Source organism: Pezoporus wallicus, unplaced genomic scaffold, assembly GCF_028554395.1.
Source record: "Pezoporus wallicus isolate ANWC-B61680 ecotype Strahan unplaced genomic scaffold, APGP_CSIRO_Pwel_v1 scaffold_3294, whole genome shotgun sequence".
In the NCBI taxonomy this organism is placed as follows: domain Eukaryota; kingdom Metazoa; phylum Chordata; class Aves; order Psittaciformes; family Psittacidae; genus Pezoporus; species Pezoporus wallicus.
The window spans coordinates 10,049,436-10,069,902 of record NW_026635478.1 but is presented as its reverse complement, the minus strand read 5'-3'; the positions used below and the strand labels follow the sequence as shown (position 1 = coordinate 10,069,902).

The 20,467-nt window shown below is 38.6% G+C and overlaps 1 protein-coding gene across 4 annotated transcripts in view; it reads right to left on the bottom strand.

The window, feature by feature from the left end:
- SCUBE1 (signal peptide, CUB domain and EGF like domain containing 1) overlaps positions 1-20,467 on the bottom strand; it is a 206,305-nt gene that overhangs the window by 82,082 nt on the left and 103,756 nt on the right. For 3 of the 4 annotated variants that reach the window (XM_057427313.1, XM_057427331.1, XM_057427340.1), the window contains exons 5-7: positions 19,549-19,674; positions 10,767-10,883; positions 7,800-7,889 (exon numbers count right to left, since the gene is read on the bottom strand). In XM_057427313.1, coding sequence (XP_057283296.1) covers positions 7,800-7,889; positions 10,767-10,883; positions 19,549-19,674 — 333 coding nt within the window. The remainder of the gene's footprint in view (positions 1-7,799; positions 7,890-10,766; positions 10,884-19,548; positions 19,675-20,467) is intronic. The other variant, XM_057427322.1, reaches the window with a different exon arrangement.

Below are 20,467 nucleotides of genomic sequence, written 5' to 3'. Positions count from 1 at the left end.
GGATCTGCCCTTGGGAGAGACAGAATGCATGAATGACCTCAGGGATTCCTTCCCCATTTTCTGTAATTTCATACAGCAAAATAGAACTGACAAAAGGAGTTAAAGTGAGGTCTTGGTTTCACAGTTAGTAACCAAGTTAGAGATCCCCCTGGCAATACACCTGTTAATAATATATTTTAAATGCTTTATTGATTAAAGCACAAAAAGACTGTGATGCATACAGAGCAACACACTTGGCTTTCTGACAGTAAGCATTTCTAAGTCAGATAAATGCTATTCAGAGAAATAAGGACATATTTTAAGTAATCTGAAAGAGTCGTAGGAGGCAGTATAACAAAGCTAGGAACTGAAGTACACACTGAAAAGGTGCTCTTGGCTTAAAATGACCTTTAATAGGCTGGAACTATGATAGAAGTTATTTGCTTTGGAAGAATACTTGAAAACAAACACTAGCTTGTCCATTTCCCAGGTCTTCGAAATAGAAAACTGGGTGTAGGATCATTTGGAAACTCTCATTCCAATATGAAAGAGACCAAAAACGAAGTCTCCAGAATCCATTTTTAATTCACATTGGAATAAAACAGCCTAAGACTTCTGAAAATTTTCTAATAGAAAGCCAGAGCTCATAATACCCTTTATTCCAATGGCTTGGTAGTTAGGCCATTACATGCCATGTTAGAAAACCAGGTCCCATTTTCTATTCTTTCATGTTTATTGAAAATGAAGAATCCCAAGCTCTTATCAGGCTATCATTTATCAATGGTGTCCCCAAGGGCAGAGCACCTTCATGAGGCAATAATGACTTAGTCTGACTTTACAGCCCAACACACAAAATTACAGTGTTTCACAGAGAGAGGCAGAAGTAAAACAAAGACTGTATACTAGAGAAATTAGGAGGTTTTTATCTGTTATTTACATACATGTTCATAGAGGGCATAGATTCTTGCAAGTTAAGACCTGACATTTTTTTTAGCTTTAAGATGACAGAGCCCCGTACCATCAGCTCTTCTCAACTCTGGAATCCCAATAATTTCCAGGTGGACTAGGAGAAAGAAGGGGAGAAGGGTGGCTGACCATATGAATGTTTATACAGACAATGCATCTTAAGTAAGCCACCTTGCTTTCTCCTCCCATGATTAACAATATAAAGTTCACACACTGGGTGTGTGCCCTCTGTAGTCCTTATTTTACACAAGCTACATGAAGGAGAATCCTGGTTCATCAGAAACAGGGAATGTAGAGGACTGCTCTGCTAAGAGCTACAAAATGCCCAGAAGGCTCTGTAAGGGGCAATTGCAGAAGCAAGGATGGTGCTTTAGATGGCCCTTCTGCCTTGAACTCGTGGTGAGTATATTCAGCTCACATCTGATGTTCTACCTGTTCATTAACAATCTGTCACCTGCAATGATAATCTCTGGTGGAAATAGCTATAATTAAGTACGTTCCTACCACTCAGGCAATCGGTGCTTCTAAAGGATCTGCTCCCAGACAAATAGAAGTCAAAGCATGCTAGATGTCCAGGGTGAATAGGGTAGCCTAATCCTTAGATAATTGTGGTTTAGGAAAAAAAAAATTTGGCTGATTATTAAGCTCAGATGACTCAAGATATATAAAGTTGGGTACCACTTTGGTTTCAAATGGGTAAACTTCGTGTAAGGATCAGCTCTAAAGTAAGTCTCTCTATTTGACGTCACAGACGGTAAAACATTTGCCTTTGCTGCAAATGCAGTAAGTCATGACCATAAACTTAAATATTGGGTTTGTTTTGTTTCATTTTTCTTAATATGATGGAAGCAGCTCATTAAAATTCATTATAGGTACTGGGCTAAAAGTCTCCTGAAATGAAAACAGCTTTGGCCAGGACAGGATAAACACAGTTACTTTGGCTGATGTTTCTAAGTACCTTCAGGAGGCACAAGCCTGGGATGAAAAGCTGACGAGTACCCAGAGGAAGGAGTACTGGCTTGTCATGGAAGTGGACAAAGCAGAAACTGCACTTGTGATCTACTAGTCTGAACTGGCTCCAGCTATCTGGTGCAACATTTGAGATCCTTGGAGTTGAACTGATGGTGGAAGTACATTTTCTAAAGCATGCCCACATTAAAGCAAAAAAATATATAATTCTGTCCCATATGACATGCAGTGATGTTCTCTGTCCTAAGCTAATCCATGGCAGAAATGCCCAAATAGCAATTTCTACAGCTCACATCTCTAGTGACAGCTGTGGAGAGCAAACGGTCTTAGTGGACTGCACGCTTGTCCTTCCAGGTGGGTGGCTGGGTGGTCATTATAAATGGATGGAAGGCTACTAAAAATGGAAGAGGAGCCATCTGCAGAAGTCAAATTATTCTAGCCACAACAAGGGAAAATACAGAAGTAGTGAAAATACTATCTTAATTGCTGATTATGTGCATGAGTATAGACAAACCAGAGCCCTGCATGTAAGCCACTCAGGAAACCAGGGATGGAATGTAATATATGTACACATATAATATAGTTCAGCCTGGCAAAGCTGATCCTTGTTGGTGTGATTTTCTAAATTACTTGAAGCACTTCCTATGCTACACAAACAAGCCAGGCAGAGGTAAACTATAGCAGTAACAAAGTCCAGGAGAGTTTCAATGCACTTAACAGTTTACACAAGCACTTCAACTGACAGAAAAGTAATTTGTAGGGGTCCTGGGAGCCAGCTTCAAGGAAAAGAGAAGAGACTTACATCCCTGTATACATCCCTGTATCTTGAGGGAGGCTGCAAACAGCCTTAATGATGACCTGAGAAGTCGGTGTCCAATGGCAAAACCTTAAGCTGCCATGACACACAATGAGTTGACCATGTCTTGTGAAGGAATGAATTTCAGGGTAGAGTCTGGGTTTCTGAAGACACGTGCAGTATGTTATTACTGCCATTTGCACCATTATCCTGGCCTTAAACATGCAAGAGGAATTACTGCACTTCCTTGACTTCAAATGGGCTCAATGTCCTATTGTTCTTTACTACACTGAAAAGAACTTTGTAAAACTCTTTTCTTGAGACAGTAAGAAACCAACCTTTTATCTTCTAGGGCCAGAGGAAGAATATTTTATTGCCCAAGTGAGCTCTTAAAAGTTTCTTCTGGAAAGAATGGAAAAGGTGGATTGAAGGTGAGGAAAATATAGCCTTTTCAGTTGTTCTGAAGTCACCTGAGCCCAAGCACAAATGAACCTCATCCATTTGACTACTAAAGAATCCAGGGACAGAAATGAAACATGGTGAGAAGTGGGTCAGCCCACCTCTTCAAAAAGTGATGATCAGAGGAGAAGAGCTAAGAAGTGCCCTGGATATAACATAATGGTTGTGTTTCTAAAGCACCTTAAGGCCTGTGATTTTGACAATATAAAAAGTGACTGCAATTTTAAAGACAATATAAAAATATAAAATTGCTTGGCTTTAAGAGTTGATGCAAAGAATAGCTAGAGCAAAGCATTACCTTTGATTAGGAGATAGTTTCTTTAGTCTTAAGACCAGAAAGTTCTGCAGTTCTGGTTCCTGAAAGAGGAGGTTTTCAGCGGCATGTTACGTCTTTGTAAGTGGTTGACTTACTTGTAGTGAGGCAGCCCACTATACCGATACTATAATATCTATTTTTGTGTCCACAGTATCAAGTTCTACGCAAAAGAAGATAGGCTGAGAAAGTTGGGGCTGTTCAGCCTGGAGAAGAGAAGGCTGCATGGAGACCTCATAGCAGCCTTTCAGTATCTGAAGGGGGCCTGTAAGGATGCTGGGGAGAGACTCTTCATTAGGGACTGTAGTGACAGGACAAGGAGTAACAGGTTAAAACTTAAGCAGGGGAAGTTTAGATTGGATAAAAGGAAGAAGTTCTTTACTGTAAGGGTGGTGAGGCACTGGAATGGGTTGCCCAGGGAGGTTGTGAATGCTCCATCCCTGGTGGTGTTCAAGGCTGGGTTGGACAGAGCCTTGGGTGACATGGTCTAATGTGGGAGGTGTCCCTGCCCATGGCAGGGGAGTCGGAACTGGATGATTTTAAGGTCCTTTCCATCCCTAACTATTCTATGATTCTATGATTCTATGAATAAGAGCAACTCCCATTGCTGAAGATGTGATACTGGACAAAAAATTTTGAGGATATGTGTATTGAATGGGTGGAAATTTGGTACTTCTAAAGTTGTGTGCTGACACTAGAATGGGTTTTATTCAGGTATGCAGGTCATGATATACTGTGTTTCAAACTGATGCTGGATTAGCACACTCCTCTCATGAAGTAGGGCAGTCTCATGCTATGATGCTATGACAGGAAAAACAGTCCTGGCAAACAGGTTCTCAAGGCAAAGAAGGTAAAGGAAAAGTGAGAAGGTCTTTGTGACTGCTAAGAAATACACTGAAAATATTTTCAGAAAAAAATGTGATGTACCACAAAAACCAGAGACTTGAACATAATCTAAAGAGCTGAAGGCAGTGCTCAGCTAAGTGCAAGATAAACTACCAGATGTTTAAGAAGATATTGGTTGTGCCCTACTGATTTATAGTAAGTGCAAGGTGTTCTGCAACAAGAGGATGTAAACTTACCTTACAGATAATGGTAAGGCTCTGGTTTTAAATGCTTGGATGTGTGTACGTCTGCAGGATGAATGTGCACTTTGCTTCCTAATCTACAGAATGCACATGGCTCAATGTCCAGTTTATAATACCCACCACAGACCTCTGGCATATGGCAGAACCTGACCAGAAGCCCACCTGGAGTATAATTAAGGCTGTACTCCTTTCCACTCTACAATGGCAATTGGCCAAGCAGAAGTAAAAGAAATGTAAATGAGCTGTATGAACAGCAATACGGTGCAACATTGACTCCTCAGAGAAAAGTCGTTCAGTGCCATTTCTTTACTAAGAGTGATCTACACTCTGAATCCAAATGTTTTTCTCTGAACAGGGGAGATAAAGGACAGCTGAAAGCCCTTGAAGTCTTTCTGAACATTATGAAAAAGGTTGGATTCACAGGAATTATTGGATGGCTCTAAAGGAAGGTTTCTTGTAGATCAACAGATAAGACCAATTTCCCATCTGCCCCACAAGATCTAGATAAAAAATGCATCTAATAGTACGGAAGGAAGTGTATCTTCTTTTCTATATTCAAGATTTAGCCACAAGTCACAGGCCCACACCATGACTAGGACACAGGCCCCTGTAAGAGTCAGTCTAAGCTACAGAGGTGACCAATCTTGCTGTAGCAAAATGACTGGCATAGGCAGACATGGCTGACAGCAGTCCTGTTCTCATGCAACCTTAGTCTTAGCCTGATATTAAGGGTTATACAGATAACAGACATTTTAATAGCATGCAGAAAATAACAGGGGACTAGAAATTATTGTCTCAGGGCTTGCAATTGACAGCATCTTTTATCAGGCTACTAAAATTACACAGTCATCTACCTTTCCCATTCTCCCAAGTCTGCTTGCAGGAGGGTCAAAAATCAGTCCATTAACAGAAGCTGGTAACAAAGTTTCCCGAGGAGTTTTCCAGTACTTTCTAAAATAGCTGTTTAGAAAGCATCTTAAGATACATGGAATTCCATGGAAATGCCACTATAATTTTGGAAGGTAATAAGACTCCATTAAGAAAATAAATTTTGGATATTCTGAGCATCAGAAATCATTAGAAATAAACAAGTAGAAAAGCCCCTATGTAATATGCCACCCACCCAGATCTCACTAATTAAATTTCTTTTCAGCTCAAGTTAATGTTTTTCCAAGGAATCAGTTGTACAAACACAGCATGTCCATAAACTCTCAGCTCTTGGCTGATACCTGCTAATACAGGAGGTATTGAAGAATTAAAAAATGTATTTTGGAAACTGGATTTTTAATTATCTCCCTAAACCTACTTCTAGAGTCTATGTTCAGCTCAGAACTTACAAACCTGGTATAACTGAGAAGCTTGTTGCTAACTGTAACTTTAAAATTCTGTTTGCTTGGACTCTTGTAAGCAGTGTGAGCTAATTTTCAGGTTGGATAATTACTTTTATCAGAGGGTGATGCAGTAACACAGTGCACTACGTTGCTCAGTCCCTCTAACCTATGTCATACATACTGTTAGTGGCTGGACAAACTCACCGTCTGGACCTAGAGGACTGGATTTTCCAGTGGTCTAAAGGTCCTTTGCACATTTGTTTTCCTAATTTCCTGTGAGACTATGTATCTTATTGAAATTACAGCTAAAAGTATTAACAGCACCTTTAGAAGCAAGATGAACTGCCTCACAGCTTTTGTTATATTAATTTAAACAGTGCAACATTAAACATTAAATTGATATGTGTCACTTGCTAGGTCTGCAAACAAACTGCAAATTAATAATTGTAGATAATCTAACAATACAGGAACATATGACCAGGTTTTCACAAGAGGGAAAATATTTTACTTCAATGTTACCATGTAATACCATTGCAGAGTTACAATCCTGTGCCATTTCCTACACGCTAGCTGCGTGCTTACCTATGGTTAAGTGAATAGCTTGTAACTGGTGTCAAGATACAAGTGATATGGAAACTTTATAAATATTGTCATTTACTGCAACTACTAGCAATCAACTAAATATTCTTCTGATCTCCTAAAGGTGGCCCTTCCAGATATGTGTGGATGCTTACAGCCAGAGCAGAGCTTTCCAAGGGCTAGCAGGACAGAGTTTGCAATGGACTCAATGGGTTTTAGACATGAAATAGTGACCAGGAGGGAAGAGAGCAGAACCTTGTCCTGCCAAAACCTCTTCTGTGGATGGAGAATCCCTGTCTTGTAAACATTTCATTGGGTACATTTCACCAATGCTCACTATGGTTAAAGCCTAGTGGAAATAATTACATGTGGTGAGCAGGGCATCAGAATGGAAAATACAGCATAACAAACCACCTGAAAACTTCCAAACCAATGGCATAATCCACCAATCTGTGCTACCCTGTGCTCTTTGTCACACAAAAAGCGACTGGCAGAGGTCCAGCCACTCTATCCTTTCTATTCCAAAAAGGCATTTATGCCTAATGGCCACAAATGTAATATGAAGAAGACAAGCACAAGGGTGCACAGTGGGTTAACTCAGAGCAACAGGTAGATAATCATCTTTATTGTTCAATGCACTTGCTCATCTCTTCCACTCAGGCTCCAGCAGCACAGAGAAACAAACTATGCTTCAGTCTTGAAAGAAGAACATATGGAAGCTCACTAGTCACTAGAGAAAGATCTTTCAGTGGTTACAAACAGAGCTGCACAAAGGAAAGAAATGAATTTCTAGTCACAATATTTACATTTCAATCAAAAATACAGGCATTTTTAAGTAGGCAAACCCAGTTGTTCATTTAATACCACATTTATAATGGAACATGGTTTTACAACATCATCATCATCATCAACATCATCATCATTCACTTTGAAGCCATTAGGCAGGTCTGCAACATGAGGTTTTTCAGGAATCCTACAGCAACACATACACACAAACACACACAAATCACATGTAACAAGTAGCTTGCATAAGGTGAGTAAGGTTAATGGCAAAAGCTTCTTTCTATGCAGAAGAAATTGAACATTAAAGCTGCAGCGTTAGGAAAAAAAAAGTTTAAAAATAAGAAATGAAGTTGTACAAAAGATGAGAACTTAATGAAATTGGTGACCTTTCCACACAGATGAAGTCAGGTTAAAAAAAAACAAACCAAACCAAACCAAAACCAAAGGGACCAAATGAGACCAAAAGAGAACCTCCCCCCAACACACATACAGACAAAAGTGAGAGCACAACAAAGGAAGTGGAAGAAAAGTGTTACCCATAAGTAGCCGCCGTTTCACCCGCTTGTCCACATCAGCTACTGACGTGGCATTGTACTCAGAACTCTCAATTGCAGCCTCATCCTTCTCTAAAACACAAGTAAGGGACAAACATGGAGCAGTTGGTTAATCACAAGCCCAATTTTCCGCTGCCTAAGATAGTTTCTTGGCATGGCACAGCCAAAGCCAAGAAGCAAGGCATGAAAGCACTAAATCCCCGTTAGAGAGTTAATTCCCTTTGAGATCCCAGGAAAAAATTAAAGGGTATTTAGGGAAGGGAGGAAGAAAAGAGGGGGAGAAGGAAGAATGGTCAACTATGAAGTAATTAACCACATACAGGAAGCTGGATTCCTACCGGAGAACAAGACAGCTAACATGAGTGCCCCAGAGAGGTGTTAATGATGAAAATTAAAATTCAGGGATGCTAGTTAAACCAACTACCAAAGACAAACTGCAAAGTGATTCAGGCTAATGGTGGCACCAGGATCTGAAGGTGGTAGACAGAAGACAGAGAGAACTAGAGGAGTCCGGTGATGGATGGGCACGGATGCACCATGGTCTCGTACACATTGACACATCGTGAGGAGAAACCAAACAACAGCATGCAAATTAAACAAAAACAACAACAAAAATAAACAAACAACAAACCAAACAAACACAAAAAAAGATCAATTTGGGCAGTGCTGGTTGCCTGCTTGTCTATGGAACACTACTAGCTAAACATTCAATGCTAGGAAAGATGCTGCAAGAACAGGGTTTAGTAATTTTATAAAGCATGCAGTAAGCGAGATGATGTCAGCAAAGGTGGTTTTGCAAGGTAGTCTCTGATATCCTACATGTAAGAGCTTCATACAGCATATGAGGACTTTAGTTTGGTTATGCTTTGTTAGAAATACACAAAAACAGTCACAGGTGTGGGAAGAGATCATCAGTAAGTGAAATAAAAATAAAGATTTCTGACACAGGAAAGCAATGGAGAAGCAGCAGCTGGGTAAATAAAATGATTTATACAGAGAGGGAAATGCTTATTAGGAAAACAAAAACTAAAGAGCAGGTGGGGACTTCCACATGCAGCAAACATAAAAAATAAAGGGATAAGTCAAGCAAACAAAGACAAAATATGTTAGACAAAGGGTCAACAAGTATTTCTCTGGCATTGCAGAAGTTTGCATTCTTGCAGTGATGCCTGGAATATGTACACCACTGAAGACAGCAAACACTGGAATCACTGAAGTGAGGAGGAGGAGGAGGCTGGCAGGTTTTGTTTGTGGCAACACTACATGGTTGAGTGGTAGCAAGAAGTTGTTTTGTTTTGTTTTTAACAAGTTCTAGATGGGATCAGGCTGCAATAGAGGCTTTTGTTTGAGTTTTTTTATTTTGCTCTGTAAATAATTAATGAACGTCAGTTATCAGACAAGACAGGCAATCAGGAACCATCACCAGAAAGCAGGAATAAAAATGTAAAAAATAAATAAATAAAAGTTTAAAAGTATTCTAAGAGGAAGAACTACTTAGGAGGAAGAAAATCAGCACAGGCAGTAATATGTGACTTACACCACAAGACCAAGGAATGTAAATGGAGTTGTATGTATTACATTACAAAAATGGGAAAAAAAAAAAAACAAGTGCAGTGTACACAGCTTTTAAAATCAGTTTACATGCTGAACAAAAGAAAACATCAATCCAAGGATATCAGTGAATGCTAATAAACAGAAGATCAATTATTCATTCAATAAAACCTGCTCTCAAGGCTTTCGCTCCTGTGAATTCTCTGCATCTGGAACTGCCACAGGCTTCAAGGACAGTTATTTAAGCAGAGGGGCTGTATGACAGCTGTATGACTAGCTAAGAGATCCTGTCAGCTGAGAGAAACCTTGAAACCTTGTGTATACAGTGAGGCAGAGTCCAGTGCTGAACTTTGTTCAGCTCTGCCTCTGCAAGGAGAACCCTCACCCTACCACACAATTTGTGCACTCAGACCCATCAGAAGTGAGTGACACACTGGGTAGCCACGAGTTTTATGCCATGGATCTCACCAAGGGATCAGTAAAAACTTCCATGGGTTTCAAGGGCTTTGTCTTGCAGTATTGATAAAAGAGAGAAAAGATGATAAATACATGTCCATGCTTTTTTCACCTTAGGAAATTACTAGGAATTTATGCCAATTTGAAATAAAACAAAAAAAACCCCAACAAACAAGACCCCCAAAAACCAAAGGCAACATGACCACAATGCTAACGAAAACCACTATGGATTTTATGTTCTGACGTATGAGTAAGATTTCCCAAATTTTAATTTGCAGTATACAAAAATACCCTTTAGGAAAACAAACAAAAAAAAAAAAAAAAAGAGAAAGCAGATTAGAAAGAACTGGTGTTAAGCAAATAATGCATTTTATAATCATAAATGTTTGCACAGCATCTTCCAAGATGCTCCACCTCTAACGCTTTTGTCCTAATGATATTCTGAGTGAAAGCTTATTCACTACATGTGCTGTAATTTTTAGAAACATAAGGTATATAACAAGGAAGAAAGCTCATAATGATTAATTTTCCCCAGTAACAGCTTAGAAAAGAGGATCATTTTCCTCACCTTGCTTGTGCAAGGAAGTCTTGACTCATGAAAGTGAAAGGAAGAGCTGAACTTTGATTCATCATTATGAATGTTCTACACCTTTTTACTTCAAAAATTGTTAGAGTTATGAAAAGAAATAAAAATTACACGGGAGTAACAAACGAATACTTCATTAACAAACGTTTTGACAAAACATGCACAAATGCCCCTCTCTCTGTATAGCTTGACCTTAGCTACTACAGCCAGAAACTGCTGCTGGACATTTTTCTCAGCAATGGTGCTAGACGCCTGTGAGATACAAACACACACGCGCACACATACACACATACATATGTGCACATATATATTCTATGAGGAATACAAAAGAAAACTCATGACAGAGAAGTACTTACCAATGCAGGTTCGGCCATCTGAATGTAGGGCATACTTCTGATGACAACCACACACAGGACCAGTATCTGTGTCATCACAGGTGTGTTGGCAGCCTCCATTCCCATAGTTACAGGTTACTAGTTAAGCCCCAAATGAATGTGTATATATATATATATATATAAATAAAATGACAATGAAACCAATTAGTCTTGAGGGCCTTTCAGAATACAGAAAAAGCAGTAACATACCAAGACATAAGGCAAGATAACATTTGTATTTGCAGTTATTTGCATTTCTTATTCTTTCTGCCTCATCTTCCCCTCCTTATCTTAGTCATGCTCCTCTCATACCCTGCTTTCAGGCCATGCAGTGAAGAATAAAAGAGAAAGGAAAAAAAAGAAGCAGCATGTATTCATAATGCTTCATATTTGTATTCATAATTTTAGTATGAGTGATTAGCCAACTCCATCCTTTCATAAAAGCTATATGCTTTATATCCATGATGTAAATGGCATGAAGAAATGAGTGGTTTACTAATATGGATGTGTATTTTCAAGTCCATAGACAGCATTTCTCTTTTCCTTCCCCTTCATTTTCTAAGTGGAGTAAGCAGAGACCAAACAGCAAAACCAGAACCCCGTAAGTCTTGAAAACCATTTTTGCACGTACTGGTCTTCTTAAAGCACGAGATTGTTTAAATATAAAACAAGGAAATGTGGTTTGGTTTTTCTGTTGTTGTTGTGGTTTGTTTTGTTTTCTTCTGTGAAACAAAAAATACATGGTTGTTATGGCCCTGTAGTGCGCCGGCCTCAACTAGGAAAGAAACACTGGAGACGTCACTTTAACTTCCAAGTGTACAGTGCAAAAAATGGCTTAGAGCAATTAAAACATCCTCTGGTGAAAAAATACTAAAATACATTAAAGTAAACATTTTTCATGACAGGTAGAGTTTTAAAGTTTACATGAACTATCAGATCAGATAGAATTTCCTTTGTTACATAATGGATTTAATTTCTGACTAATGAGACAAACCAGTTTTTAAATATTAAGCTGGCTAGTGACATAAACAGTGCCTCTCATTTGCCCCTGTTCCATTTGATCGTTTGTAGTTATATAGCTTAATGCTGAACAGCACAATTCTGATTTGGTTGAATTCTGAACTCAGCTGACTGTCTTTACACACAGGTAATTCGGACCAAGTTCTTTATTGGTATAGGCATACTGGCAGATACAGGAGAAATCCAATTATTCAGTTGAATCATAATTTCAGAGGACATAATTTCAAAACTTAAATGTTTTTAGATGTTACAGTAATTTAAATACTGACTCCTACTAATCAGAAGGAACCTGCTCACATTGGTCTTAGCAGAAATTCCCTTCTAGATAAGAGACTATTAAAAGAGTCAGGGTAGTATATTGCAAAATAGAATAAAACTAAGACAACAGTTAACAGGATTTTAAAACCATATATCTAGGTTCTATCTAGTCCAATAGGGCCAAGCTCATATAATTGCCCACCGACCTCAGTGTCTCGGCTTTACCACTAGCTTCTTAAAATGGGAGTGGACTGGAATTTGCAGTCACACTAACTAGCTCTTAAATATCCCACCTCTGGTGTGAGTGTCCCAGTGCTGAATAGCCATACCACTCACAGTAATCACTGAAGTGTTTAGCTTAAAATGGATCAGTTCTAAGAAAAGCAACTGAGGGAGACCCATCACAGCATACCCAACAGATTTCCCACTAAAACCTCCTGCCAGTGTGGGAACTGCATTTTACACCAGCAGTCCCTGAAGTGTGGCAGAGATCACAACAGGACTCGCTCATCTCCAAAGTGAGTACAGACCAGAGCCCACTACAGGTGCAAGCACCATTGGTCCTTCACATTGCACGCTTCGAATAAAATCTTTGCGTTATTCAGAGATTGAGAAGGAACAGTCCTGTGGCCTAGTGGTAAGAACATTCCCCAGGAAGAGCGCCTGCCTGGATTCCAACCTGTCCTCCAACTGTTCTATCCAATTGGAAAGAATGCCGGTGAGTAAGATGGAGAGCAGCCTGATCCACATTCCCCTCTTGGAGCAAGACAGCTAGGGCCCTAGGCTGGAAAATGGGAATTGAGGGTTTAGTCTCACCAGACAGAGGAGGGAATTGAATTCATCCCCCAAATCATAAGAATCCTAAACTTCCAAGATACTACATTAAAAAAGCCCCTTAAACAACCACCCTCAGGCATTCTTTTTCCTTCTCTAGTTATATAACTTAAATATTAATTTGTTTTTGTGAAAAAATAGATGAAGCAAACCATATTTGTGAAAAAATATATGAAGCAACCATCCATATGAAGCAAACCATTCTGCTTTGCATCAAATGGAAGCAACATTTCATTTCCTTCAGCACACAATAATATTTTAGCTTTTACTTTTTGATACAAAACAAACAAATTAAAATTTTATGTCAATTCTCCATTCTTAAACCTCTTACTCCAGGGAGGTGTTCACTCAGGCTGAAAAATAATTCTTTTGCTCAACACTAAGCCTGATCTTATTAGCTTCTTTTTTCCCCATTCTTTGTCTTGCAATTTTGGGGGTTAATCTTTTCCTTGTGGCTCTTTTTCTATGCCATGTTATATGTCCAGCAGTTACTTTTTGGTTAATCTGGAGGCAGATGAAATACTGGTTTGCAGCTTAGCTGAGAATTGAAGGAATAGACAGAGGTTGTTTGAATTGGCTGGGTGTAGCCTGATGGCAAACATGAGCTCTCTTCTGCCAGCTATGCCTGGGATGTGATCAAGCAGGGGCAGTAAGTGGTACAGAAAGCAGCTGCTTACAATATCCACAGTACTGGGAAGAACTAATCCAGGATACAGTAATTTCTGCTTACCTATCCTCCCCTACTTCTTGACCCCGTGTGGCTCTTGGACTATGTGGAGGTTCATTCAATGTTTCTACCCCTGTTGGACTGCAGTGCCATCACAAATTAACTTAAAGATGTTGTTTATGCAAGATGTTTAAATACATTTCTAGCCAACAGTATTTTTATTGTGGATTTTAAAGTGCAATCAGCAACAAAGTGAGTCTTTAAATAACTAGACTGCAGTGGTTATTTTTGGCATTCCTTGCCGAAAGCCTCAGCTGGCAGAGATGAAAATACCTTAAGACGGTCACTCCTATCCACATAATATGAGGGACTTTTCCTTACTATATTTGTCTATAAAAATCACACTAGATTGATGCGGTTTATAGTAAATCCTGCAGAATCACACACTCCTTTTACAGTTTCCCTGTACACTAAAGTTGCTGGTTCCTGTTATATACCTAGTCGATGAACACAGACGTAGGTCAGTTCCTTTTCCTGTCTCATACGAATATTAGTAAATCACGTTTTTGAAGGATTTGAATTACTGTCTAGACTACAATTTATTTATTTTAAGCAACTTGAGCCAAAATTCTGGAGCTTGACAGCTCTGCAGGTTAAATTGGTACAAAATCCAGTTGTGAAATATGTCATTTCAATTTTCTTCCAGCCTCAATTCTGTGGCAGTTGTTACATAGTGAGTAGTTTCTCTTAGAGGAAGAAAACCAAAATTATTCAGAAGCAAAGGGACATCCAGATCTACTCCATTTTTGTCAGAAAGCATTAAAGTAATGAAAAAACTCAGAGTGTTCTTTTAAAAATTATTTCTGATAAATTTGGACTCTACAGCTTTGCAGAAGGCTGTGTGCTCATTCAGAGTCTGTGACATTAAAGGGGCAAATAAAAAGAGGCAAAATGGTAGATTCTGACACACTTCACCTTCAACTATTATAAATCATTTTATAATGAAGGAGATGGAAAATACTATTTTTTTTTCCCAACAAAGGAGAATATATACGTATCTGTTAGAACTCAGATATACTTATCCCCAACATAGCAGACTTAGAATAAGACTATTGCTTTTGACACTGCTTCAGCATTAGTGCATGTCTTAAGTGCAATCAAAATTCTGGGCTCTTCCCCATACTGGGAGAAATACCACTGTACAACTGGCTAAAACCAATGTCTCATAGAGAAGGCTTTGCTTGTGTTGCCTACAAACGTGAGTAGGAACAGCACATAAGCCCTACAAAGATGCATACCAGCTGTGTAATGCTGGTGGCCAAGTTACCAGTGTGTTTTCCCAGCACTGCTTCTGCTATGAATGAAGAGCTATGGGGGGATCACCCTGAGCTGAATCCCTAACACTGGTGCTTCAAAGCATCTTCAGACTGGATTAATTCTTTTCATTGACTACAATGCTGAGGCTCTTGAACTGGAGAGCTCCCTTTCAGGGCCTGCAGGCTGGCAGCATGGCATGATCTCCCTAACTGTCCACCTGCTCATCATGTAAGCAGCAGCATCTATACAATTTCACTGGGCTGAGCTAAACACTCCTAAGAGACAGCTTTGCATGTGGGCCAGTGCTTACATCCATAGAAATATGATGACTAATCTTGAAATGACATTTTGCTGATGAAAGACAAGAAACAACTGTCTGGAAAACGAATGACATCTCAAAGAACAAAATCAATTTTAATGTAAGTATTCCACTAAATAATTATAGTGATATTCCAGAAGATAGAAAATACCAGAATTCAGTCTCAGTCTGCAGCCTAAATCCTGCTGTCAGTGTTTCTCTCAACTTTCATATAATCCTTTTTCTGGTTTCTTCCATCCCACATGCCCATGAAAAGGAGTATTTGAAAACATATGGCCAATTATTAAATCCAGTATGTAGTAGCCACCAACTCAAAAATCCTCTAAAAATGATGTCCTGATCTTGTCTGCATGTGAACTGAAAAATGTACTATGGCTCAGATGCCACAGAATTTGCAACAAGACAGATCTTTTGGTTTTGTAGCATGGCTTTCTGCTATGGCTTAAACCAGCACACTGTAATTCCAGAGAAATTTAAAACTGCACTACTTTTTTATTAAATAGGATTAAATATATAATTTATATAAATATATAGGCATTTATTTCTATGTTATAAAGCTGTGCACACAATATTGCTTGCATTATTCATTCTACTATGGCCTTACATTCTTAACATTCTGGTGACCATTCTGAGAGCAAATAGTTGCATGAGAACACTGTCAGCAGGAGCTGAAAAGCTGCGACTTGGCATAGGTGGGACAGAATTTTATTATAAACATCCTTGTCAGGACTTTTAGAATTGCTTAGCACTAGCCCTCCTGCTCATTTGAACCATCATTATTGGAGGGGTAAGATAGAAATAGTTGTAGTTAAGCTTATCTAGCATTTTGATTAAAAGATTCAGCTTTTACTTGTTTATAACTCTTTTAGGCTGCAATTTGCAGGTATGTGTATCTACTTTAGCTTTCCTCTTTTTCATTTTTCAGCTAAACTGGTCCAGCTAACACTGAGATTAACAAAAAATGTCTTGGTTTTGTCTTGGCTTGTTTATGTTTGGGGAAAAAAAAATCAGTGTATCAAAAAATTTCTAACGCAATCATGCTCAGGGGTGGGATCTGAAAATCTTATACAGATATAGAAAAAAAAGGTCATTTCCCGTGTTTTTCCACTATAATCTGGAATCAAATTCACTATGCCTAAGTCTGTTCTTTCTGCTGCCAGCAAATATCTATGAAAATCACTGGCAAAGCATATTCTTCTAATGGCTTGTGTACACAGAAGATGGTGGTTTGCCACTACTTTTGATCTAAAAGATGCAGCTCTTCTCAGGAACTGTGTATGGATCTATATGATTCTGCTAGGTGTATTTCTAGATGACCTCTTGAGGTCCTTTCCAGCCTCAATGCTTGTGTTTTCCTGGCATGTTGGGCCATGTGAGGGTGCATATTTAAAAATTACACTAAGAAACCTTTAAGGCTGAAAAATTAAGCACTCAAAAGCTACAAAATACCAGACTTTTAGTACACAGACTTATTGTACCAGGATAACCAACCTTAATGACAAACGCAGAAAATACTCCTGTCATAGTGCAGGAGCTGGGGAATGTCAGGTCTGTGGAAACAGGTGGAGCATCTTGTCTCACTTGCTACAGAATGAGTAGCAAATCAGAAAGGGACTGCCAAGAATGGATGCTCTTGTTCAGACACTGAACACAGCCATAAAAACTCTTACACAGTTTTGCCCTGCTATAGAATTACTATTTAGGGCTTGGCAAGTCACTTGAATCCCATCTATTACAGGTTACTAATATTATACTCCTTTCTTCATGGCATTTGCAACTACAGCTGGAGCTACTGGGAGCTTGGCTTTGATCATACTAAAGTGCTATAAATGCTGAGCTGGGTTCTGAGTGTTTCTCATTAATGATTTATCACTACTAAATGACTTTGACATTAACATCTTTATATTCATTTTCCATTTATAAGATAGGAAAACTAATACTTTTTAACTTGACAAGAATGTTCTGAAAAAACATTATCAACGCCTACAAAGCACTTTGATATTAATGAGTATCATGGGAAAATCCAGGAGGAAATTTAAACTTTTATGTTCACAATAGGGTTTAAATACTGTGCAGCAGGAAAGGCATGACACTGAATTATGGAGAGGAAGCTAATGAACAAAAGCCTGTTTAATGAGCACTGACCATGGTATATAGTGAAGGAAGCAAGACACCAATAGTTACTACCTTATTAGCATGCAATGATATGATTGGGTGATGTGGGATCATGTAATTAGGATGTAATCATAGAATCATAGAATAGTTAGGGTTGGAAAAGACCTTAAGATCATCGACAATCTTGTAATGCATGCATAAAAAGTAGGGAGTCTCCCTCCAATTTTTCATGCTTTCTAACTAAAATTAACATCTTTTTTTCCTTTCAGGAACACGTCTTATTACTAGTGAACTTGGGCCAATACATCTGAAAACCTCACCCAGTATTCTGATTCAGTGGCAAACTGGCTGATAAAAATTCACTAGTGAGGTATTGGTTTTTTGCCACTTGTTCACATGAGAAAACAGAGAAGCAAGCTGTGACAAACCTTTAAAGGCACAGTCTCCTGGAAGGACCATGACAGATCAGAAAAATTGAGAGGGATACAGGGATACTGATATATCAAATCCTACCAGTCCCTGGTATACAGGGCTACAGACCTAGTCCAGGCTGACAAAGGGCAAGTGACTCTTCAGCTCTCTGACACAGTTCTACTCAGTCTTTACAAAGCTGCAGCTCAAGATTTAAGCCAATTCCACTGAAACAGTTAGCTGTGAAAAAGCTTTTTTTTAAAAGTGAAGATTTTGTTTCAGAACTAGACCTTTCTAAATAGCCTGCTGTAATCTCACAATTATCGTCCCAGGCTATTTGGCTATAGCGTTCTACTTCTTTGCATTTGGGAGGGCTAGAAGCACATTTATTTTAAATAAGACTATGGAACATATTTGTGAATGTGCTGTGGGTTTAGGTGTACTTTGCAGCAAGCTCTGCAGCCTTGAAAAACTCACCATCCCTACTTACAGGTCTGCCAGCAAAAGTTCATTATACTTCCACTATAATTTAAACACCACAGGGCACAGGATAAATTCAAGTTTTTCATTCTATTAAACCTTGAGGCATTTAGAAACATTGTTCTAGGAAAAACTCTAATCCTCCTGTCACCATCTCATTATGAAAAAGGGTGATATAATTCCTAAGGAATGTAGGAGTTTGTGGAAACAAATAATAAACAACATAAATAAACATCCTCTCCCACTTTACCAATACAGCTGATGTTGCACTGCAATTAACAGCACACAATGTTCACTTCTAATAAACACTGAGAATGAAAATTACCATGAAGGCAATTTTTCTCTGTGCTTTTGTCTTTGGCCTTGTGTAGCATCTTAAAACCAAGGAGCAATCAGTCTGTACAATATCCTGTGGCATTTCTTGATAATACTCAGAGATGATTCTTTTGACCTTGTACTTGGGAACTAATATCACCTAAGCGTGTTTAGACAGATCTAATGAATTAAAAAACTGAAGTGGAAGAAAAACTATCACAAAAACACTGGCCCTATGGAAAGCACAAAACATGTTTCATGTCATTTAATGCACTTCCTTTTTTTCTTTTTTTTTTTTGTCTCTCTCAAAGCTACCAAGCAGGAAAGCAAGATATCAGGAGTCAGATCTAACACTCACTGAAGCCATGAGAAAGACATGCTTCTTCCTTTGTAATCAGTGCTAAGTCACGGAGAGTCAATTATTTTAACCTGCATAAAACAATTTCCAATTTTGTGGGCTAATGAGTACCTACAACTTCATCATCCCAGCTTTGAGTATGCATCACTCAGGGTTTTCCTTTGAAGACACAGCTGCCTGTTTTCCAAGTAATAAAAAAAAAAAAAAAAAGTAGTCTGTGGGCAGCAGAATCAGGACTAGAGCAAACATTTCTATTCTTTAAAAAAGAGGAATTCACATTCTTAATTTGATAGCTTTAGTGGGTTTATCATTAGATCCATTACTAGATTTATCAATGGATCTCTTATGGTGGACCTTCAAAATACTGCAAGCCAGAATCCTCTATGCTTTATTTATTTTATTTTTACAAGGAAAGCCTGGCTCCCCTCACTTTTCTGCATTGATAGGAAGGTAGAAAAGTTGCTACCATTGCCAACATAGTCACAGCCAACATTCTATTATTCAGTCCCTCTTATCCATCCCAAGTGCACTTTCTACAGCAAACCCACACTACTAAAATTACAAATCACCTTTGGCCAAAACAAAGTTGATTTCTTGTTTCTGGAAAATAACAACAATGAAGAAAATAAGACATTTTGAGGCATTTGAAATTTAATCTTCATCTACCTACATTTGCAGTCCTTCTGGTTTTTGGCAAGTTCAAAGCCAGGCCTACATTCACAGGCAACCCCACCTTTGGGTGTCTCCCGGCAGATGTGTGCACACCCATGATCTTTATTCATACAGTTCATACCCTCTGTAAGAAAAAAGGAAAGAGAAATGGAAAACATCAGTACTGAAATAAAATTATAAAATAATTATACACATCCAGTTCTCCAGTAATTTTAATTGTAATTTTTATTTTGCCTCTGGACTGTGTTTCACAAGCCAAAAGAATGAAGCTGAAAAAAGGTATACAATCAACAAAACAGTGTAATAAAGGACAAACCTCCTCCGGGGCAAATGCAGTGAGTACTACTGTGGAATATAGAGTGCCTCTGTTGCTTATAGGAACCACCTATCCCATATCCATATTCTAATCTTTCACCAAAAGTTCATGTATTTAAAGGATACTCCAGGAAGTTATCTGTCCCACAGGTAATTACCAGAGTTAAATAATTGGCCTCACTGTTATTTTTACCTTGTATAAATTTAATCATTACTGTCTGGCACATTTTCATCTGCCTGTTAATGTGTTTTATATTTTCTAATACACAGAATCTACCAAAGATCACATCCTAGCACTTTTGCTTGGATCTGTTTCTTTGCTATTTGTTATTCATCTCAATTATCTGTGTCATCCACTGTTGGCGTAGCCCATCTTCAACAAACCTACTACCACTTTTCTCTTTCAGTATATTAAACAAAGTGTAAGAGCTGTTCAACAAACGTCCAAGTGCAATAGGTGGATTCCTGTTACTGTTTATGCCAAGGCATAGTATCAACCAGGTCTCTCTTAATCATTATAAGGCTAATTTTAGCTTTCCAAACCATGTAAGTGATTTAGATACTGAATGCGTCTTATGCTCTTGGACACTTTCATTACTGAG